The sequence below is a fragment of the Dryobates pubescens genome, chromosome 7, assembly GCF_014839835.1.
Source record: "Dryobates pubescens isolate bDryPub1 chromosome 7, bDryPub1.pri, whole genome shotgun sequence".
NCBI classification, from domain to species: domain Eukaryota; kingdom Metazoa; phylum Chordata; class Aves; order Piciformes; family Picidae; genus Dryobates; species Dryobates pubescens.
Window position 1 is genome coordinate 7,125,552 of NC_071618.1, and position 24,264 is coordinate 7,149,815.

Sequence of the window (24,264 nt, forward strand, 5' to 3'; positions counted from 1 at the left end):
GAAGACACTCTCAGTGTCCTCTTCTTAATACAAAGCACTTCTGTTACCCAAGTCCTAATCTGTGAAGCAAGAGAGTACTCAAAGAGGCTACTTTCACTACTATTGCATCTTATAACGTAGATAGGGTTGGCAATGCTTCCCTGTGTTCTGAAAGTAAGGTTTCCTGTGAAGTACAGTGATATTGCTGCACATATAAATAACTCCATCTGTGATAAACTGCTTATCACTCTGGGTTCTGCATATCAATTTATCAAGATCACAGTCAAGCCCATCAAAGCTTTCTGTTTGTCTACCTATGTTTATCATTACATTTTTATTTCTATCTATAAAGTAGTAATAATTCATGAGTCTTTAGGACAGCCTGGATGGTGACTCAAAACCATGATCTGAGTCACTCTTGGCAAACTGAGAAGGAAGCTGTTGAGCCTACACAGGGATGTGTTTATGGATAAAATATGTTTGAAAGGCTGCAGCACTACAAAGCCCCTTCTTGCACTGCACGGCAGAAGCACAGAACAAAACTGCAGCCACAGAATGAAGCGTGTAGTTTCACAAGTATCAAGGCTGAAAGGATGGCATTAATATAATTCAGTTTGTTCTGAAATTTCTTCATACATAAACTTTTTTTAGATTCACAGGATGCCATTTAAATGCATCTTTCAAAATAGTTTCCTTCCAGAGTCCAAATGGGGGCTGCACCTGAGCTCAGCCTTAGGAAAAAGTTACTCTTTGCCAGGGAATAAGAGACACAGGACTGAAGTTGTTGTTTTGCTCCGTGTTTATTCAAGGGTGCAGAGAATTAGCAAAATATTCTTGTAATAGTTGGAACAGAGCAAGAAAGCTATTGACAAAATATCATGGAGCAAAATTAGAAATGGGAGAGGCCATTTGAGTAGATTTCTTAGTGCCTAACTCTTCGTTCTAGTGCTTACAAAGTTTGGAAACTTACTGTATCAGAGGCTTTCTCTAAAAGGAAGACTGAATCCAGCATAGCATAAAGGGGTAGGAAAATATATTAATTTACAAGTTGTTAAATAAATAAACACCCCTGTGGAGACATCTGTTTTTCTGGGTGTAGAGTTACTTAAGCTGGAGAGGACTAAGGATTTCCTGGCTTGCTTTACACTGGGTTACAGAATCAAGGCTTCTGTGCTTTGCTTTGTGGGTCCACTCTTGTAAATTCATTGAACAAAGCCCTTGTAAAGTCCCTGGGTTATGAAATATTTCCTGTCCTTCGGGTCCCAGACAAGAGATGGCATCTGCAGAGCCAGAAAAGGAAGTCCTTGCCTTATAGAGAGTGCTCTTGGTGTGACACAATGGCTGATATAAAGTGTCAGAGGAGCTGAGCTGGAGGCAAAGGAACAAAGGAAGACTGAGGTTTGGTGGCTGTCTTGGACAGTATCTCAGGGATGGATAAATTTAAGGCTGCACTTGTGCTGGCTGCAGTAGGGGATGCTCTCGGTTATCGCAATTTCTCCAAAGAAAACAATGTCTTAGGTGCAAAAATCCAACAGGAGCTGAAAGAAATTGGAGGCCTGGAGAACCTGGTGCTCTCTTCTGACAAGTGGCCAGTAAGTGACAACACCCTCATGCACATGGCTACGGCAGAGGCTGTCATCACAGGTAGGTACGATGGGGCTAGCAAATGCAGTCCGGAAAGGAACAAAACTGTTGAGCTGCTGCCTTTCTTAGTTCTGGAGAAGTCATGAGAAAGTGTGTCAGAAATGCTGCTTATGTGAATGATAATATGCATTGGTCTGTCTCTTCCATGAGCGTTATCCTGTGACCATCACACACTCTGGGTGTTTTTTATTTCCCGAGTGCAGAGAGACTCTCCCTATTTTTCCCCTAGGTTTATACACTGGGTCAAAGTTAAAATACCACATGTCCAGCATAACAAAAATATCTGATCAGTGAATTATCTGCATGCTGGCATATGTTAGGGAATAATATAGCCACTAGAGATTCTTCTGTAAAAGGCAAGAGCTCTTCTAAGTGCATTTTTAACATGTTTGTGTCCACAAGTCCAGGCCAGAGTAAAGTCACCTTAATACCTCTTTCAGACTTAAAATCACTAGTGCTGTCTCCTCTTTCCAGTCCCTCAGGCAAAGGGTGGCACCTGAAAGACCTGAAAAGGAACAATTTGCTTTATAAAGAGCCCTCTGTCCAAAAAAAAAATATTCCAGCATACTATATCTATTTAAAAGTCTATCAGAATAGTGGCAGCTATTAATATATGTTCTCTAAAATCACAATAATCTGAGAGAGAACATTTGTTTTTTCTCTTAGAAGAGGAATGTGTTCCTTGTAAGATACAATGATATTTGTAGTGATCCCATCCCCATCGAACTGTAGCTGTTTGGCACCGTCAAGATCACCAACAAAGCACCCCAGAATACAGAGAACCATTCAGCAGTATTTTGCTTCTCCAAAATGAATCCTTTTCTTATTTTTTAATTCCTGTAAAATCATTGCTGATTTTTCCTGTAAGAGTTTGATGCTGGATAAATAACAGTAGCAGAAGTTCATGATGTAGCGAAGTATTCATCACGTTAATGAAATTTCCCTTGTGCTCCTGTTTCACTGCTTTATCTGCCTGCTTTCAGTCTGCTCTAAATTTAGTGTGTAGAGATCAGTTGGAGAGTGTGTTGGACACTTCATACTTGGCTATTAGCTAACCAATGGTTTAAGGGGTAGCTAATACACTAAAGATAAGGGCAAGATGTCAGTCTATTAAGAAAAAAGATGACGAGCATATTTCTGAGTATAGGCTATGATTAAATATATATCATATGTTTCTTGCCTGTTGAACTCTGTAAAACCATAACTTTGGGGTACTCAAACCAGTCAGACTAACAGTAAATAATAAATCTTATTTCTTAAAAACAGCAGGAGCACTGTGGCTCTAAAGAGAAAAAGTCTCAGATATCATTCCTGTTGGCTCTGTTTATCCTACAGTCTCATTTCTTTGGCCTTAAGTACTGAAAAGCTGCTGTAAGGTCTTTCTGGAACCTCCTCTTCTGCAGGCTGAAGAACCCCAGCTCTCAGCCCGTCCTCAAAAGAGAGGTGCTCCAGCCCCTTGGCCATCTTTGTGGCCTTCCCTTGGACCTGCTAGAGCAGGCCTGTGTCTTCTTTTTGCTGGGCGCCTCACAGCTGAATGCTCCAGGTGGGCTCTCACGAGAGCAGAGTAGAGGGAGAGAATCACCTCACTTGTCCTGCTGGCCACAACTGTTTTGATGCAGGCCAGGATGCAATTTGCTTTCTGGACTGATGATACCCTCAAGACCTTTTCTGCAGGGCCACTATCAATCCAACCTATATTTGTGCTTGGGATTGCCTCAACCCAGGTATAGAATTTTGCACTTGGCATTGGCCTTCCTCTCAAACCTGTCAAGGTCCCTCTGAATGGCATCCCTTCCCTGCAGTGTGTCAATTGCACCACCCGTGCAGTCAGTCCCACTGTACCAGTTGCTGATAAAGATGTTAAACTGCATCAGTCCCTGTGCTGATCCTTGAGGAACTGCTCTCCACTCGGGTGCTGAGCATTGACCACAGCTCTTCAAGGGTGAATGTCCAGCCAATTCCTTATCCACCAAGTGGTTCATCCATCAAATCCATGTCTTTCCATTTAAGAGACAACAATGTTGTGCTGGACAGCCTCAAATGCTTTGCACAAGTTCAGGTAGATGATGTCAGCTGCTCAATGACCAGAAGCAGAGGGAACTGCAGGCACTTTGCAAACTGAGCTGGTGTGTCCTAAATCCACCATGTGAACAGACTGAAAGGTTGAACTGACAATGAAAAATAAACAGACTGTTTACTTCCAGCAGGAGTCTGATCCATAAGGGAGGAATGAGAACAGCATCATCAAAAAACAGGGGAACTGTCCTTGCAACAAGGAAAGATTTTTTTCCTCTCTGACCTAAACACAGGTGTTAGAAAATCTAAGGGTTTACTTCTACATAAAGAACATTTCCTGTTGACATGATGGCTGAGAGAGCAGCCTGGCTCCAGATGAGGGAACCAGAAGTGAGCTTGGGTAGCCCAGAGGTGCTGGACCACAGGGACTCACTCTGGCTCTGCGGACAAGGTTTCTGCAGGAGCTGCTGGGTGCAAATGCTGCTCCTGGCTCCCATCCAGATAAACTGACACCTGATTCCTAAATCTGGAAAGAGTCGGCAGCTTGAAAGTATCTTGTTCCTTTAGGACTGTATGTAGGATAGCCAGTGTAACTGATAGGGTACTTTTTTATGTGAAGGAGGGGAATCTTAGTTTTACCCTGCATCTTCTTTATTCACCTAACCTATTCTGCATAACTGGTGCTTTTGAGTGTCTCCTGCTCATAGAGTTGCAAACTTTGTCTTAACTTAAACCTCTCCTGTGGATTTCAAGAACTCACCCTTCTTTGATGGAATGAGTACAATTTTGGAAGAACTTCTCCTGCTGTGTCACTCAATCTGTACGTCAAAGGATGTGTTAAACAGGGCTTCCCTAAATACCTAGAAAAGATACAAACAGAAAAATGAGGAGACTCAGTTCCCACTGATTCCACAACTACCGCAGAAGCCAATGGCAGAACCAAGGACGGGTTCTTCAAGCTCAACAGCAAACAACAGCAGTGAAGAGAACCAGCAACAGTGTGTGTTTAACAGGGGGAAGTTCCCCCTTAGGCAAGACTGCAGGACTCGGTAAAAATGAACAGTAAACATTGTTAGTGAACTTACTCCAGAAATAAATGTATCTGCTGGAAATGCTGCAGACTGTAGGGATTTGTTGCTCTTAATGATCTTTATAATATTTTTCATAAAAGCTCAATGTTCTGGTTACTGCACTGATGTAAGATGTGAGGGTATCTGCACAAAAGAACTACAGCTTTTAGACAAAATCAATATAAAATACAGATTGAAAGACAAGGCCACTAAACTACCTTTGCTTTTAGTCCTACATATCTCATGTTAATGGTGACACATCTGGCTTCATGTGCATGCCCAGTCCCTCCAGCAGCAACACACTTGCTTTGCAGTTAGAAATGTCTGTAAATACTTCACACCAGAGCCTAAATAAGGCCCCTGAGCAACTACTGATGGTGAACGGAATGCCTTCATCTTTCCAATTAGGAGAACTGTAAGTGGAAAAGAAAGCAGGAAAATATGAGAACCAAGAGATGAGATGGTTCATCCTCCATCCTGCTCTCGTGATGTTTAAAAACATGTTGACAGTGGCACCCGAAACACAACTCAATGTATTGGAAGTGGAAATAGAAACATTCCTTAAATGCATAGTGAGCTTGTTTGTTTATTTTCAGTTCTCTTTCGCTCTTCTGCCTCACCTAGCAACCTTCTCTCCCCTCCTCTGAGCAGATTACTGGTGTTTAGAAGACCTGTACCGGGAGCTGGTAAAACGCTATGTGGATGCTCTTGACAAGCTCTCGGGGAGGCGTCCAGACCCTGCTACCATCGAAGGCTGCAGGGAATTAAAACCAGACAACTACCTTCTTGCTTGGCACACACCATTCAATGAAAAGGGTATGGTACTGCTTCCAAGTTATAGTCTGCATGCTTTCAGTGTTGGTGGCTATATGGAAATTGTTTCCTTTGCCCCCTGACATCAAAGGCTACTACCCCTGAAATGTTTCCATATTTGCCTGGGGATGGCGAGAGATCTGCCAGGAATTCTTTCTGTAGGGCACTATGTCCTCTCATAAATGAACCCCTCCCTCTTTAACATCTATTTAAAGAGACTTTGTCCTTGGCTCTGTGCCTTGGGGTCCAGACCTTTGTCCTTGAATTTAATGGTTATTTTAAGACATATTTTTCTGACATTTTTCATTTCAATATTTGTATCCTTGGATCTTTTCAGTGATGGCAGACCATTAATTGAAAAAAGAAAAAAGCCAAGTCTGTAAATTGCTCTAAGCACCAACACATTGACTGAAGGGAATGGCTGCTCTGCTAACAGCTCTGACTTTTGCTGATAATCCCTAATATTTCTAGCCCTGTTTCCCTGTCCATGATCCTCTCTTTCTTTTGATCTTTTCATTCTATGATTAGTTAAATTTCTACTTCAAGATAAATAACACGCAGGCAGATATGTGCACACATACACACACATACCCATGCAGTGCATATAACATTGAAAGCCTGTAGAGACACCACATCATCAGAGGAGGTAGACACAGACAGCCACAGGATGATGGCAGCTCACACAGGTGTTACACTGTGTTGGTGTGATGCTCCACCACTGCAGCACATATCAGCACTGCTCAACAGCACTGCATATTGATGCAACATCATGGCAAAGATCTAGTGGCACAATGCCATGGCTATTTCTGGGCTTCTGCAGTCAGTTTGCTCTGACACAAAAAGCATGCCTCACTCCGCCTCCACCCCTTGTAACAGCTGCTGTGAGGGGAAAGGTTCCCTTCCTGGTGTATTCTGCTCACCCTGTTAGTAGCCAGGCAAATCTGAGAAAGTGCCCCTTTGGCACCTGTCATATATTTTCTGACTGACAGGGAGTAAAATCTGGTCAAAATAATTGTGGGAACTGATGCTGTCCCTGAGCAGCAATCAACACCTCCAGCTGCTCACTGGCTTGTTGCTATGTTGGAGCTACATCTCTTCTTTTAACCTTTCTCCTCCCAAGGTTTCTATGATGGTTTTGGTATACTCTGGGCTAGAAGGAGCTAAAATGAGTTCCTGCAGCTGCAGGTGGGCAGCTACAGCCCACCTTTTCCATCTGGTCTGACAAATAACATCCTGAATGTCTCAACAGCCAGTGACCTGAGGTGGAGATGTTCAGCCTACAATGAGTCCTGACACTGCTATGGACATAATACATATTTAAATTGCATTTTCACAAATTTCTTCTTGAGGCAAAAACATTCCATGGGCACTGAATCCCTAGCAGCTGGATGAGCTGGAAACAGAATGCTGTTTTCCAGTGGTCATTCCCTCTTATGTCGCTTCCAGGAAGAATTCATGTGCCACCTTTCATGGACCAGTGAAATCTTAGCTTAGGTAATTTTGCATTGCTTACATGATGATCCTCTATTCAAATTCTTGTGGACGTAGTTAGCACTCTGGGCTCTTAAGTCAAACTGTCGCAGGGGTCTCTTTTCCACCTTGTGTCATGTTTGTTGTCACACTCATTGCAGGGGTATCCAGATTCTTTTAAAGGATGGTGAGATTCCCATGACCACTAGAAGACCTGCCCAAGGCTGACTAATGCCTTCCATTTAAAGAGCTTTTTTTTCCAGTTTATGACATTAATAAGCTCAAGGCTAAAATTTTCACCTTTGAGTGTGTGCCTCTGTTTGTCAGCGTTTGTCTGAAGTTTTGATGAAGATGTGTCTTCTGTTTCTGAGGCATGACACAAACGTTTTGTTCCAATTGGAACCAACATCTGAAAAAGGTGGTGCCCCTTGAACTAGAGATGAGCCTTCAGACCCACTAGGAAAATCCAGTCAAATGGCAGCTTGGCTCTACCTCTATTGTGTGTCTATTTCAGACACACATCAAAGCAGATCTTTATCTGTAGCTAGTGGGGCAGCTGCTGAGCTTCCTAGTAGCACTTGAGAACGGTGGAATTGGTAGAGGAGCAGGAGGGAAAAAGTGTGAGTTAAATACATGAATTTGGAGAACAAAAATTAAGACAAGGATAAGCCATGGCCAGATAAGAAATAAATACATACACAGAATACATAGAATAAACCAGGTTGGAAGAGACCTTCAAGATCATCGCGTCCAACCCATCAACCAATCCAACACCACCTAAACAACTAACCCATGGCACCAATCACCCCATCAAGTCTCCTCCTGAAAACCTCCAATGATGGCGACTCCACCACCTCCCCAGGCAGCCCATTCCAATGGGCAATCACTCTTTCTGTATAGAACTTTTTCCTAACATCCAGCCTAAACCTCCCCTGGTGCAGCCTGAGACTGTGTCCTCTTGTTCTGGTACTGGCTAAAGGAGCCAAGCTCTAAGTTCTCATGCAGGACAGTCTGTAGCCACAAAACAGACATCCTCTTCAGGGCTTAGCAGCCATTAAGCTGATTTTCACTATTCTACAGAGATAGAGTGAAGAAAAACACACTGAGGTATTACATGCTAAAAGAGAGCAAGGTAGTACATGAATGAAAATGATGTAATAGGAAAAGTGTCAACATAGCTTTTGTGACAAGAAGTCACATCTCAGAATTCTGTTAGAAGACTCATGAAGTAGCCAAGAAACAAGAGGCAAAAGGATACACAGGGAAGATGGTCTGTCAGGATTTCCAAAAGGCTCTCAACAAGGTCCTTCATCAAAGGCACTAAGTAATGGGGCACTAAGTGCTAAGGGATGGCAGAAAGGTTCATCTGAGCACAGACAACAGGTTACAAGACAATAAATGAAGAGCAGGAGATTGCACTCTGTCTTCTCCATAGAGAAGGAGGTACCTGTGTTTGACCTCTATTATTCAACTATGTCCACAAACTACCTGGAAATGCAAATGCATAGTGGGTCAGCCAAGTCAAAGATAATATAGTGCATAGTTGTAGAAGATGCTCACAATGATGAATAATTGTGTGATACAGTAGCAGAACCAAATACAATGCAGATAAGTGAAAAGTCATACACATACAGCATTTTATATGCAGAGTTGCTGTTGCTGATTCAGTTACCATTCAGAGAAAGGACTGGGGCACTACAGCAGTTCTACAAGAATGTTGCTTCAGTGCTCAGTAAGAGCCAGAAAGCAGACTATTAAAAATGACTGGGAAGGGAACTGAGAACAAAACAAAAAACATATTTACATAGCTGTATAAATCTGTAGCTGCTGTTTCTTGATTATTGTATGTAAACTGGAGTCTCCCTCCCCCACCCCCCCACCCCCCCCCCAAAAAAAAAAAGTAAGAGGGCTAGAAAGAAAGGATGGTTGGATGGTTGGATTAGTGAAAACCTGCTTCCATCAGTTATGATGTCTGAGACAGTCTAATAGAGAGCTTGGAGAAAACAATGTCCTCCAGCACAAGAACTTCAGACTTCAAATGAAATTGGCAGATCATGAGTTCAAAGCAAGCAAAAGGAAGGACTTCTTCATGCAACACCTAATTAAACCGCACAACTACTTTCTAATGGCAATTTGCAGATGTTACAATTCATGTGAGTTCAGAGAAGAGCTAGGCAAATTCACCCAAGGGAATTCCTTCAAGGGTTGTTTAAGCAGAAAGATGATTAGCCAATTGCCTCCTGGATCAAGGAGACAAATTCTCAGTAGCTTTGTTAATACAAAGGGGTAGTGTCACCATACTTTTCTTTTGCTTAAGTATCCTCCCCACTGATCACTGTCAGACATGATAAGTTAGGTCAACCTTTGGTCTGAGAGTGGAGGACAGTACTTACGTTCCTACACACACTTCACCTGTTGCATGGACTAGTCTCATCTCTCACCTCCTTGATTCAAGTGGTGGGTACTAAGACATGGGAGCTAACAGCTGCTAATCTGCTGAAGCCTTGCCCAGGCATAACGTTACTCCCTGTGATGGAAATTCTTATTATCAAGTCTGCTTGTCTGATGATGCAGAAGGTTTTAATATCATTTCCTAGACTGGAGGAACACAATGAAGCTACAGACAAGCTCCTTCAGACCAGCAGCCAGATTACTGTAGTGCATCCTCTGTTCTGGTTATACGAAGAGAACTCTCTGTAATGCAATTCCCTTTGAAGGAACCAAGGCTGCAGAGTGAAGATTTTGCTTTACGGCAGCAGATGGTTTAATGAAGAGTCTGGTCTTGTGAGCCAGAAGAGATATTTTCTCCCAGTTAAGCTGACTGGTTCTCTGGAAGACTGAATTTATTTTCTGACTCTTCCTTGTGCTTTCTATGTGACTTGTGGGGTAGTCAGTTTTATCTGCTCCTGACTCCTTAGTAACCAAGCACTACAACTGCAACATACGTGAGGCAAGGAGCAAACACACACTGCTTGCAAGATAAGTAGCCAGCCTTTTCCTCAGGAGCAAGGGCCACAGGTGTTCTGGAAAAGGCCCTTTTTGCTGTTATCAGGAAGGCTCTGAGCTTTCAGGGAATAAAACATTGTGTTGCAAAAGCCTTTCTTGTCACATTTATCAGGTATTTGGCCTGTTTGTGGAAGAGCTATTGCACACAAATTTTGCACATTAGCCTCTGATGAGGAAGGAGACACATGTGTTCAGCTAACTTGATTAAATCCCCTAAACAGGGTGATAACTGCTGTCCAGGGAGAAGAGGTCTTCTCTCAAGAGAGAAATTCAGATACTAGTTGATCTTTATTGCACCTGGAGATGCCAAAGGGTGATTGGTTTGACTCAGGCTTCAGTTTAGTGTGAAGTAAATCTTCCCTCCCCCCCTCCATAGCATGCTTTGATCTAACTCATCATCCCAAGCCACTTGGGATGATAATAGATGGCTCCAAGGGAGCCTCTGATGCTCTGGACCCACATTAGGCACAGTCCAGGGGAGCTACTGAGGGGTCTTCTCAAGATACATACTAAAACCCCTGACTCTGGCACCTTAGCATCTGCTGCTGCAATTCACTCTGGCCCATGAATTGTTTCTACTGCACTATTGTACAAGCCAAAAGAGATATAACCTTCCTCCATGTTGCCAGACTGGGAAAGACAGGGAGACACTGCTCCTAATGCAGGTTCCACAGAGGCTAAAATTAGGTGGCATAAATATGCCCCTTATCTTCCAGGGACATAGTGGAGAAATGCCGATTGCTCTCAGCTTTAGCCAAGGTCACTGAGAAGTGTGATTGAGCAAAGACAGTGCTGAAAAATGCTAAGTATGTTGAGAAATCAATACCTATCCACCTCAGGGTGGGTGCCTGCAATGAGTTAATGCTTTTTGGGGCATTGCCTCACCCACTGCAAAGAGGAGATAAACACCTCACTGGTGCCTTGTGAAGATAAGTTCATTAAACCTTTTGTAGGATCCTGATATTATTGTGGTAAGTACCACAGAAAAAAACCTCATTAGTAAATTTAATTCCCCATTCAATTACATTTTTAAAAGTTGAACACCTGGGATCATGCACTCAATCCTGAGGATTTAATGTGCCAAATTAGCTGTTCAATAAATAATCTCCATGCTGCACAAAGTAGAAATTCCCAAGATCAAGCTCATTAAGTCCAGGCTTCACCCTAATGAGCACACTCACAAGCACAAGAAACCTCCATTCTGACACCACCTAACTTTGGAGGATTTTGTGCCACAGTTTATTTTCTTTTTGGGTACATTAACTCTCTACCTAGCAGAAACTATGTTGTGAACTACCACTAGTAATGGGGCTCTTTAGGATGAAAGATGCTCATAGGAAGTGTTTTAATGGTGTGCTTTGAGCACAGAGGCTACTAAAATAAGGACATAGCAAAAGTGCATCAGTTTCTCAAACTTCTGCTTCTAGTGCTGGCAGCTGGAACAAGGAAAACAGCCATGTCAGCCCAGAATGTGCAAGCATGGCCTGAGAGTTTGAATTGAAGTGTGAAGAAGAGAGCACACTGCTCTTGAACCCGCTGTGTCCTTCATAGCACTTGATAATATTGGAATATTTTCAGTGTTGACTGCATAGAAGCCAAATTCCTCACAAGAAACTCTCAAAGCTTGTACCTCACCTTGCATACTCATTTCCTGTTCACCAAGAAATTCCCACGAGTTGAATTGATAAAATGTGCTCGTTTCACTTTTTGTCAACATATTTCTGTATCTTTAGTCTCTTTTCAAATGCTTGGCATTGTCTTCCTGTTTTAGGTTCTGGATTTGGAGCATCCACAAAAGCCATGTGTTTAGGGATGCGATACTGGAAGCCGGAAAGGCTGGAGTCCCTTATTGAAGTGAGCATTGAATGTGGACGAATGACTCATAACCATCCTACAGGTAATGTCTGCTGACATATCAGCCTGCTGAAATCTCTAAGGCTGCCTCTCATGCTGCAGAGACTCTCTTGGGAATTATGCTTCTGCTTTTCAGACTCCACAGCCTTGGTTTGGATTTTGCTTAGAAAATACATACCTGTACATATTACTTGCAGAGGCTTAAGTATTTTCTTATATATTTGTGTAGAAAGCAGTCTCAGGCTGGGAGGTTTCTCTCCTAAAATCACAAGAACTAATCACAATCTGTCTTGTCCAATGCACACTTGTGGCACATGCCCTGGTTAAATCTTAGGATGACTCACTTTTATCATGCAAGGTTATGGGTCAGAGGATAAAGCATTTTTCTCTTGAAAGGTTTTGTCAAGTCCATTCACAGTAAGCAAAGGCAGAAAGCAAAAAAAATCTACCTCCATGTATCTGGACACAATCTAAAACATTTCCTAAACAAGTGGTTTTAATGTTGTTCTGAATATTCAGGTCTGTCACTCTGATAATGTTATGCTTTGTGAGTGTATATTCACTGTGTCTCTTTTAAACAGCAATGAATAAAGCCATAATGAATGGTGACATGTTCAACACACTCAGTGCTCTGAAGCAATCAGAAAAGCCATCAAAATGGCATAAAATTACAGGGAAAGAATTCAAAGCAGAAAACATCATTAAGCTAATATATAGTCTCTGGTCCATTAATAGCAATAAGAATGAGTGCAGTTCTGGATCTCCCCCCTCAGAAGTTACTTGCTAGAGCCAGAAAATGGCAGCAAGGAGTATTCAAATCATCAAACACTTCTCTATACAAGGATGAATTCTATCCAGAAGGAGTTTACAGCTATGAAAAGAGGAAAGTGGCATAGTGGGAGGTAGAGAAGAGAGGAGTGAAAGGGCCACCTGAAAGGTGAAAGGGAGGTGTTGGTTGACATTGTCTTAACTGAAAGACAAGGAAAACCAAACACATTAATCAGGACTAAAACAAGCAGACAAAGGAAATACTTCCCTGTGCTGTGCATAGCTAAGCCACCTACCTCTCTCCTTTGGGCATCTGTAGAGTTCACAGATACACCTGAGTTCAAAAGGGATCAGGGAAGTGAACAAGAAGGGCTGTTGCTATTAAATGTAATCAAGCTAAGTAATTAAAACTGCCTCTAAGTTAGTCCAGAGGCTCTAGGGAGCAGAGGCAACAAAACAATTAGGCTCATGCTGAATGTGACATTAAAGGATTTTTACAGTAGCTGGGTTAGATGCTATCTAAGTGGGACCCTTTGAGCTGGCACTACCTGATGTTTTATTCTTTCTGAAAGCATCTCTTGGGTCCTGGGTTGGATGTGCCTGTGGTCTGACCTGGTGTTGCAGGTCTTACAGCAGAAAGAATGAGTGATTGACTCATCTGGGCTTGTAACCTCCTAAAAATTGGTTTTACCTTCAGCAAAACACATGAAGTTCATGCTTGCCTCTATGCATGAGTGCGTGAGTGCATGAACACTTTCGGACCCATGCACTGAGAGAAGCAATCACATCAATATTTTGGTCACCTGGGGCTGAGTGGTTTTCTTAACCTTCTTTTGCACTTTGTAGTGGATTGGGTTTGCTGCCTTTCACAGAATGCCGAGAACTCAATCAAATATGAGAAACAAGCACCTCTGGTTATGACATCATGGAAGCTTTGAGTGGCTGTTAATGAAAAGTCATCTTAAGTATATTTGTATCTGAAGTGAAAGACCTAGCTAGGCAGTCAGAGAGCATGCCTTGCTTGGACAATTGCCTCTTTCCAGTAAAGGGACATTGTCCCCTTAGAGGAAAGAAGGAATTGTCCAAGTAAGACATGGACTTGTCTCCTTAGAATAAAATGAGCCAGAAATAGTGTTAGGTCTAACAAACACAGCCCTTGGGCTGGATGACTCTGTAAACAAGGTGACATAGCTTGTAATTGAATCACTTTGTGCAAGTCGATTATTTCATGTGACTTCAATTAGAAGATTTTCAGTGTGACATTAGTGGATTATGTTTGGTTTTGACACCTACCTCAGTTTCTGTCATGTTACACCACTAAGAAAAGAAGCTCCCTTCTATGTAAAACAGGTTGTAAACCAATGGGCACCATGCTTTAGCCAAGAATCTCAACATGTCACAATGCAGCCTGCAAAGAAGCAGAGATGGGTTATGTGTTAACCTACCCTGCAGCCATGAGGCATTCCACTAAATCCTACAAGGGACATGACAAGGATGATACAAGCACAAGGCATGCATTGGTAATCACTGCTATCTATGAATTCCAGGCTTTCTAGGGTCCCTATGCACAGCTCTCTTTGTGGCATATGCAATACAAGGGAAACCCCTTGTTCAGTGGGGAAGAGAGATGATGAAGGTTGTGCCGATGGCTGAAGAATATTGCAAGAAGACCATTCGCCACATGGCAGGTAATGTGTCTGAATCAAGAGTTACTTTCTTACAACTGTGTTCAGCTAGAAAGGCCCTGAAGAAATATCATTCCCCAGTCTCTCTGTTTTGCTGCTTTCACCTCTCTGCCCTCGCCACAGGCTGTCCTCTGGCTTTCTCCGCTCAGTCTGTAAACTCTTCCTAGGTGGTGCCATCTTCTTCAGCCCTCTGTTCATGGTATATTGGTAGCAAACATACAAAGAGAAATACCAACAATAATGCCCTAATGCATAGTTTTATTTTTAGCAGGCCTTCAAAGATTGCTGGGCAGGGGGCAGGAAAGAACTTGTATTTAGCAGGTTATTAGGCAAACTGACTGCTGTGCTATGAATTATTCAGGTCTCTTCCATCAATTAGAACAGCAAGATATTTTTCATAAGAAAACCCACTGGCATTCTTTATTTCACCAGGAAAAGCTTGCCTGAAGGTGCCTTGTGAGCAAGAGTTGGGTTTTGACCACACACTCAGATTTGACTTGTTGCTTTTTTGAACAAATATCTAAGATACAACCTGTTGTATCCTTGCTCTAAAACAAATGAGCATAATGCCAGTACTGAACTTGATATCGCTACTTTACTAATGTATGTGATCCTCAAGGCAAAGGTATTTTAGTCCTCTTCTGCCAGGGAGTGATGTGTTTGTAATGGTGAGACCTGCCCCAGACAGATGAATATCATTACATTAAAACACCAAGGAGGGAGACTTTCCTGTCAAACTCGAGGGATGACTGTTGAGAAAGATTGAATTAAATGGAAATTTTTACCCAAGAGCACTCAGAAATTAATTAAGATTTAACTGGGAAGGAAAGCTGCTACTTTAAAACCTTGAAGGAACACCAGGGGGCCTTTCTGAGAGACCCCACGTTTTCGTTTGTGCCTCATTGCACACCAGGATTTTTTTAGCTGAGACCTATGAGGAGCAGGTGCAGGATTAGTGTGAGTGAGCTCCTCTCCGAGTGACTCTGCAGCAGGTCCCTGTCACTCCACCCTAGCAGAACCCCTCAGCGTGGAGATATGCATGTTGGACTCTTGAGGCACGCTCTCTGGCTAGTGCCTGTATTGTTGAGCTTCATCCTATTTTGGTAGCGGGAAAAGTCTCCTGCAGTACCGCTAAGCTCCTGGGCGGGTGAGATGCACTGCAAAGAAATCCTGCCAAAGAGAGACCTCCAGTTTTAGAAAAATCTTTTTTAGCTGTATTATCCCCCATGGATAACAAACACAGTGTTCAGTTGCAGAGGGCTTGATTGCGCACCCATCTCTGACATTCAGTTGCAATTACTTGCCAGAGAGTCCCATCAACCTGAACGTGACCACTGTCTCAGACTGGGCTCAAGGGATGGGGCAGAGCCTCTCCAGAGCTGGCAGTGTGGAATCTCCTACAACTGCTTGATCCTTTCAATTCAGAATCTGTGCATTGGAATAATCACATAGAATCATAGAATTGTTAAGGTTGGAAGGGACCTCAAGGATCACCTAGTTCCAATCTCCCTGCTGCGGGCAGGGACACCTCACACTAGATCAGGTTGCTCAGAGCCACATCCAGCCTGGCCTTAATGAGGGATGAGGCTTCTACCACCTCTCTGGGCAACCTGTTCTAGTGTCATCTCCTTGCTAGTTTTTGAGGCTTTTATAGTCATGGGGGAAATAAATAGGAAAAAAAAAATCCACAAAGAAATAAACAGGAAAAAAAAAATCCACAAAGAAATAAATCTGTCAGGTGCTAAAAGCAGTCTTAACTATCTGCTGGAGTAAGTATCAGTAGTTTATTTCAGCCAGCTACATTTTGTGTGACATTTCTTTCCCCTCAAGATACTCTCCTTAGTCTGATGGCTGTGAATGCTGTTTTTCTAAATGCTCCCCTTTTTTGTAGGGTTCTGGTGAGTGGTTTCCATATAATCAGGCAAAACTGGGGCATGAACACAGCAAAAGGGCAGCTGGGTGCTCCCGAGTGTACAGGGCCACATGGTTGAAGACTCATCCCTGTCTGGGGCTGGGAACTGGCAACCAAGTGGAAGTAAAAGGTCCTACAAGGCAGTTTGAATGTTTTTACATGATGTTGACCTTCTTTAAAGATACGGATTGCCCAAGAGGGTCACCTGTATGACATTGCAGGAAAAGAAGCAAAATCAGGTTCTCCAAAGGATGCTTCAGGGAAGCAGTTTGGTTGTGTGTGTGTTCTGCGGCTGCTTGCAGAACATAGCTGAGTGACCAAGCAGGACCTTTATGCATCTTTTTAAGGCTTCCTAAAACAATCACAGAATCACAGAATGCCAAAAGTGTTGAACCAGAGTGCTAGCTCAAAAATCAACTGAATTTAGTAAGATTATTTACACAAACATTGTCAAGCGTGATTAGACCATCTTTCCAAAGTGACAGAAAAAGAATAGGACAGGATAGAATTAACCAGGTTGGAAAAGACCTTTGAGATCATCAAGTCCAACCTATCATCCAACACCATCAACTAAACCATGGCACCAAGCGTCCCATCCAGTCTCTTCCTAAACACCTCCAGTGATGGTGACTCCACCACCTCCCTGGGCAGCCCATTCCAATGGCAAGGAGAAAGACGTGGTTATAAAAAGGGCTTATTTCTATGGGCATGTACAGCAGGTGTGTGTGCTATTTATCCCCTTTGTTACATTTCATCCATAATACAATACATAAAATTGGAAATGTTGTCATTTCTTATCTGCCTTTTCCTGAAAGGTCACGCAGAAATCCTGTGAAAACAGAACAGAAATACAGACGAAATTAGATGATTAAAAAACGGTAACTGGGATGGGAAGCAATTTGGTTTTAGGACCTGTAAGCATTTTTAGACATTCTTTAATCATAGCAAAGCAATATAAAAATTGGCAGAGAATTGCATTTTTTTCCCCTCTCTTTTTGCTGGCTCTTACTTTTTCCTCGGAGTGTCCTCAGCAAGTTCTTTAAAAACCTCATCTTCATTGTTCCTGATTTAATTTTAGCATGCCATAAAAATAGCATGAGATTCTGAAAATATTTTTTTTTCTTTCATGTCTTCTGTTTCCAATTAGATATTCCACTCCATCTTAAAATGCATATGTAGCACACAGGCCTATAGAATGTGTATGTATTGTAAAATACCTAGTTTTTCAGGTCAGTCAGTACTGCAGTTTTCTTTAAACTCTATTAGAGTTGAAAATGTTGGCAAGGTGAAATATTACATCAGTCATTTCTTTTTGCATTCAGAATACCAAGAGCACTGGTTTTACTTTGAAGCCAAGTGGCAGTTTTATTTGGAGGAGAGAGAAATCAATGAGGAAAATCAGAATAAACCTGTTTTCCCGGACAACTATGATGCGGAAGAGAGAGAAAAGGTAACTGGAACTTCAGAAAGCAATCAAAAAGGCTCTGAACAAAGAGGTGTTTTCAATGGGACATGCCAGTGTTTTTCAACTGTTTCCAGTGCCAGAGCACTCAGGAAGTCTTTTTTTTTTTCCCTACAATTTCAAGAAAGAAAAAACAAATCCCATCCTTGGCTTAGTTACGTGTCAGGGTGATAAAACAGTTTTCACTGGTCCTGGGATTGCTGCAAGGGGAGGGAACAGGGCAGAGAGGTGATCTTAATGGCCAGATATGTTGATGCCTAAAGCAGGTAGAAAACGCAAGACAAAGATATCAAAGAGTGCAAAATGCAAGCGTTTCATCAAGGGTTCTCATTAAAGCTGTGTGGAGCTGTGGCCTGAGAATCTCACTGGGTGCCAGGGTCTGGACTTTGTTATGGTCCTTTGAACAGAAGACAGCTGTCCTAAGCAATTCTTTGCCAACACAGTCTGTGCCTAAGCTAGTTTTAAGTGTCTCAAGAGATGGTGTTTCACCACGTCCCACAGGATACTATTTTATAGCATACATGATCTTTCCTTTGCCTTATGACTTCAGGTTATATCTGCTTAACTCGAGAGAAATAATGTATCTTCTTCCCTGGCGTTTCCATTATGTGCTGGCACCTCTGAAAGGTCTCCACTTAGCAGCTAAGCAATAAGTATGTGGTTCTTAGCACCTTACCCCATAAATCAAACCTTTTTTTCCAGACTATTAAAGCACAGTTCTATTCTGAGAATTGACTGTCTGTATTTTTAGGTGCTCATCTATGCAGCAAAAGGTGCCAAAAGATAGATTCACTGTTGATAATAAGAAATTGCTCACTCTGAACTTAAAGAGTAGACGTGCTTTCAATTTTATTTTATTAATTCAGTGCCTTGAATTTGTTACTAGTTTTGTGTTGCTTCCAGTTCCAGCAGTGTATTAACAGAGCTTTAGGAGACATTAAACCTGATAGTATTTTCCCATGATCATTTCAAAAAAGAACTGCATGGATTCCTAATGCAGGAACAAAATTTACCTGCATTGCTCAGGCCCAACTGGTCCAGCCTGTTGAGCTATTCATTTTCATGCACAAGAAAGGAAAATATTGATTCACCCTCACTCCACCGCCAGCCAGAGATTACAGCCTGACAGAAGTTAAGGCTTAATTTGCTTATAAGCTGAGCATGATTATTAATCACAGAAAGAATAAATGAGGGGAAGGCAACCACCTTGCCTGCTTTTCCCCCAGCAGTGCTTGCCTTTGCACTCCCTCCAAACTAACTGGCCACTTATCTGGAGGTATAGCTGATTGTCCTTCTATGGACAATTAGTAATGCACCTGTATGTTGCACCACTCTTACCCAGTTGTCACTGCATGCATATGCCCATTCAAGTAGGCACACCTTTCTGCAGGCACGTACTAGCTGCAGGAGGTGTGAAAATGGAGCCCTCAAGCATGGCTTAGATTGATCTGAGTATATTGCAAGGGCAATTTCCCTCTCAGGGCAAATAAATAAATGAATGCACCTCAAAATGCTAAGCAGCAAAGACTGCTCTTGTAAAGCAGTTATTCAGCTCGACTTTGTAGAGAACTAGAAATGTGGGGATAAAAGACAAATGAACCCCTCTTTAATGTATATTTTTCAGTGATATATGTTTGGAACATGTTAGATACACATGAATAGGCAGAAATTGCACTGCACTTGGGATCAACCTTCCTTCTGCTAACAAATCACTTGTCCTGATCATTTTCCCCTGCTGGACATGGTGTTCAACAAAATGAGAGAGGAACCAAATCAAAATCATCCAGGTCAATTAGACTCTGAGGCTCCCATGCCCCTAAGATGGAGCTGCTTAAACTAGCAGTGTGAAAGGACACAGAAAGAGAAACAAAATGGATGGAAAGAGAATGGTAGCCAGCAGCAGTTCAGCTCCTAGAGGGTGAGGAAGTCAGAGGCAGCTATAATTACTGACTACAGGGGTTTACAGCAAGGAGGGGATGTGTGAATTACCTCCAGGGCTTGGCAGCAGCTCAGTGCCTTCAGTAGGAGGGAGTGCGTGTTGACAGCCCTGTCCATGCACTCAGTGCTGTTGGTCCCGCCTGCCTGCCTGCCTGCCCGCCCTAGGGAAGCTGGGCTGGTGCCACATGGCAGGGCTGCACAAGGGACAGGAGTCGAAACGAGACTGGATTTTTGAAAAGTTTGAGAAATGATGCTTTGGTGCAGTTAACTCCCTCCAGGCTCAGTCCTGAGGGCATCTATCCCTAATACAAAGTTAGTTCGGCAAGGTGGATGATATGTTTGCAGAGCATCCCTTATCTTAAGGACTAAGTGGAGTGACACCTGAGCTGGTGGGCTGTGCACCCAGAATAGCACCTCCACGCTCGGTTCTCTTGCCTTTGGTAGTATTACACGTGTCAGCACCACCTAACCAGGACCTAAACTGCAGCACCAAGGCTGGAAAGTTTGCATGTGGCAAAGGAAAGCATAAAGAGATAAATATGCTCTCTACATTCTGGGAGGAGGTGGGGGAAGAAGAAGAAAGAAAAGACACAAACCCCAGAAAGCAGCAGAATGAAGCTGTGGTCCAGCTTGGTCCCTTTTGATGTGTATGCACATAAACCACAACCAAGTATGTAACAACCAAGGTGAAAGTGAGTAGGCAGAAGTGCAAGCCTTTCATACATGTTGCAGGAGCCAAGAGCCAGCAACAATTCAACGTAATTACCATCATATAACTTAAACTTCAAGAAACAGAGCTACCAATTTTCCTTAAAGGGAGATTGTTTATTTTTTTCTCCATAAATTTATCAATACTAATTTGGGGATTTGAGGTAAGAAAAACTGAGTTTTGGAGGTACTTCCAAAAATCTGATTTGCAGGCCTCACTGTAGTTTTGTATTGGGTTTTTTTCTCTCTTCTCCTGGGGGAGAAATGTTTCTTACATTTGCGAATTATTTTCCCCTTCGTTCCACCAGAAGAGGAAAGAAAAGGCATGGCAAGAAAAAGTCAGAAAAGGGGTCTTGAATTAACATAGTTTCAAACTGAGCCCCTGAAGAAATTACTGAGTCAGAACTTTTTCACATCCCATGTGAATCTGGGGTAACTGAAACATTTGCAGAATTTGTCACAAGAAGGGAAGCTGAGACTGTCTCCATGGCAGCAAGGGGACTGACAAAATAAGTCCTTACCAACCTGTATTTTAAAAATAATAATACATTTCTAGCTCTCAAATCTGCCTCAATGTACCTTTTGGCATTCTTGGCTTGCATAAATCAACCTGCACCCTTTAAGCTGGGGTACAGGTTTATATCTGCACCTTGGACGTCACCTAGGCTGCAGTAGTTGCAGTTGTGCTGTATCATCCCAAGCCACAGGCAGCAGTGCAGGCAGTGCAGCTGCCTACCACCCCTGTCCTGCAAGATGAGCTATTCCCACCTAGCAGGGGAGAAGCCACCATGGTGAAGCTGTGTAGCCCATGTCCCCATTTCCAATGCCCTATTCTGACACCACTTATCTTCTGCAGACATACAGGAGGTGGAGCTCCGAAGGCAGAGGTGGGAGACGGGGCCATGATGCACCCATGATTGCCTATGATGCCTTGCTGGGCTGCGGCGGGGACTGGACAGAGCTCTGCAATCGCTCCATGTTCCATGGAGGTGAGGACCCCCTTTGCTTCCCACCCTCTGCCCCGTCACTTGGGATAGGAGAGAGAAATCCTGGCTGTTGGCTGCCACTGTTGGCCAGCCTGCCACATTGCCTGCTTCACCTGCACTCCTGACTTTACCCGCTAAACTGGCAGCAGTTGTCAAACAAGCCATTTACAGTGCTTCTCAAATGTTGCTCCATTGATATCTCATGGTTTCACTAGAGGTGCATGAGAAGAAAATCCAGTGCAGCTTTGTACTGTAGTCCTCTACAGAAGACAAGGACCTATTGGTGTAGGTCCAGAGGAAGGCCACAAAGATAATTGGGGGGTAGAACACCTTTCCTGTGATGAAAGGCTGAGAGAGTTGGGGTTGTTCAGTGTGGAGAAGTGTGGGCTCCAGGGAGACTTTATTGTGGCCTTTTGGTACTTAAAGGAGGTCTATAAGGAAGATGGAGACAGGATTTTTATCAGGGCCTGTTGTGACAGGACAAGGCATAATGGCTTTAAACTAAAAGAGGGTAGATATAGACTAGATATAAGGAAGAATTATTTTTTGCAGTGAAGGTGGGAAAACACTGGCAGATAGGTGTTCCCATTGCTGGAAACATTCAATGACAGGTTGGACAGGGCTCTGAGCATCCTGATCCGGTTAAAGATGTCCCCAGTTATTGCAGTGAGGTTGGACTAGATGATCTTTAAAAAGATTCTTCCAGCCCAAAACATTCTATGATTCTGTATGATTTGTAAAGGGTTGATATATTTCCTCGCTGAAACACTAGTGCCTTTGGCAAAGCAACTTTTTAGCTGCACATACTGAAACCAAGTAAAGGAAAAAAATAATACAGCACCTAATTAAGTAGCAGGAAGACAAATCTAGCACTTACAGGCACACAATTTTACAGGTTTGCAAGAGATAACTCTCTTTTTGGCATTCACATCCAGATGGGGTTTTGAGAGGCACAGTATAGCTGCAGGGAGAAAGACCCCAGCCCTGAGTCACCTGCTCCCTCCCTGCCTGGCGTGGGCCCTTTGCTGAGGCTCTGGGCTGCTCAATTGCCCCAACACAGCGGTGAGCCCAGCAGACACGAACCTGTGTGCACTGCATGGGGCACTGATGCTAATCACCATGGCTAGATATTTTAAAGTGTGTGCAGTGCCATGCTGTGCTTTGAGGAAGGAAGGGACACTATCTATGTAGCGGGGACCCCTGCAATTCATCTTCCTTCCTTTTTCCTGGCAATGGCTAGCTGCTTGCAGGAGCTGTTGCGTTGAGTGGATTTTCACCAAATCAAATAAACACCTAGCCCAGAGGCATCACCACATGCATGCCTTGGTGTCTATCCTTCTCTTTCTGGGGCGTTCATCCAGAGGCAGGACAGTGCATTGGGACTGACCGAACACGTCTGTACCGTGCTCCATCAGTGGCTTAGTATTTCCTCCTCAGCACAGTGAAGTTTTCAGTTGTGTATGCAAAGGTGACATTGAGTGACCATTGCAACTGTGCTCAAACTTGCAGGTGAAAGCGCAGCTACTGGGTCTATTGCTGGTTGCCTGTATGGCTTGGTTTATGGCCTGAACAAGGTCCCCAAAGGCTTGTACCAGGACCTGGAACAACGGGAGAGGCTCGAGTACTTGGGCGAGAATCTTTATCGACTATCCATGGAGGAAAAGTAAAGCAGTTTCTGCCATTTTCTCTTTCTATAAAGACTATATCAAACCCTGTAGATAACTGACTGATGTCTGCAGCAAAGGAATTAGCCAAGAGTTAGTCTAAAGGCTGTATGTAGATTGTGTGCAAGCAAAGATAGATGAATTATTCAAGACTGATTAGATGTTTATGGTCTTTGTGGGTTTTTTTTTTACAGATGTAGGGATTTCTGAGTATAAAGACCACTGCTTAAACCAGTGAGAGAATCTCAAATCAAAAAGAACAAATAAAATCTCTTTTGACTGATTTCAGTCTAACTCGCTATAATACCACTTCCTAAACAGCTGTGACCAGCAATTATATATGGAATTAATTTTCAGAACTAATGCTTTCCTGCAGAACTAATGGTAGTAGCCACTTATGGGGATATGCTCTGTGTATTTTACAATCCTTCCACCACTGTGTTCCTCCTTATTCTCAAATCTAATGTGTCTGTGACACTTGTAAACCTAATGTCTCACGGATTAGCTTTTAATGAACCACTGATCCCCGCATCAGCACTGTGGTGCAAGGTATTGTTACATTAGAAGCTTCCAGAAAAGGAAAAGCCAACACTAAAAATACTCTCAAATAACAGCATAGACTCAGTATCTAAAAATCTCTGAATTATGTTTTCAATCTTCTTCAGTTTTCAGAACAAAAGCTTTTTAAAAAAAAATATAACTGGCTGAAATATTTGTAAATAAATTGATCTTACACTGTTTTCTAAGCATCATTCTTTATTTTTAGATCTAGCAGATTATATGTTGCTGTATCAATATCAGAATTTTTGGCTGAGGGCTTCAAGCAGTTGTAAGAGGTCAGCAGTCAGGCTGTGATACATTTCACAAGTCTGAGCACCACAAAAACCTCAGGAGGAAAACAGTTGCAACTGCTTTGCTTCCTTTCCCTTGTCCTTTTTTTTCTTATTTTCCTTTTCCCTTTATTCCTTCCCCCTTTCCCTTTATTCCTGTTTTCCTTCTTCCCTCTCCTCTCCTCTCCTCTCCTCCCTGAACCTCTCCTCTCTGAACCTCTCTGAACTTCTCCTCTCTGAACCTCTCCTCTCTGAACCTCTCTGAACCTCTCCTCTCTGAACCTCTCCTCTCCTCTCTGAACCTCTCCTCTCCTCCTCTCCTCCCTGAACCTCTCCTCTCCTCTCCTCTCTGAACCTCTCCTCTCTGAACCTCTCCTCTCTCCTCTCATCTCTCATCTTCTCTCCTCTCCTCTCTCTCTCCTCTCATCTTTTAATTTTCATTTTTCCTTTTATTTCTTT

At 42.8% G+C, this 24,264-nt stretch overlaps 1 protein-coding gene across 1 annotated transcript; it reads left to right on the forward strand.

Annotated features, from left to right (window-relative positions):
• Positions 1-1,409: 1,409 nt before the first annotated feature.
• ADPRHL1 (ADP-ribosylhydrolase like 1) lies at positions 1,410-22,978 on the forward strand. The gene is made up of 7 exons (XM_009898720.2): positions 1,410-1,623; positions 5,361-5,525; positions 11,770-11,895; positions 14,168-14,308; positions 17,540-17,667; positions 21,182-21,314; positions 22,821-22,978. The coding sequence occupies exons 1-7, from the start codon at positions 1,410-1,412 to the stop codon at positions 22,976-22,978; spliced, it is 1,065 nt and encodes a 354-aa protein (XP_009897022.1).
• Positions 22,979-24,264: the final 1,286 nt, after the last annotated feature.

What these genes read in the sequence shown, in the direction of transcription:
- ADPRHL1 (XM_009898720.2), top strand. Translation starts at nt 1,410, where the DNA reads ATGGATAAATTTAAGGCTGCACTTGTGCTGGCTGCAGTAGGGGATGCT. An exon ending in GACTCATAACCATCCTACAG is followed by an intron (nt 11,896 to 14,167) that starts GTAATGTCTGCT and finishes TATGAATTCCAG; the next exon opens with GCTTTCTAGGGTCCCTATGC. An exon ending in ATGCGGAAGAGAGAGAAAAG is followed by an intron (nt 17,668 to 21,181) that starts GTAACTGGAACT and finishes TATCTTCTGCAG; the next exon opens with ACATACAGGAGGTGGAGCTC.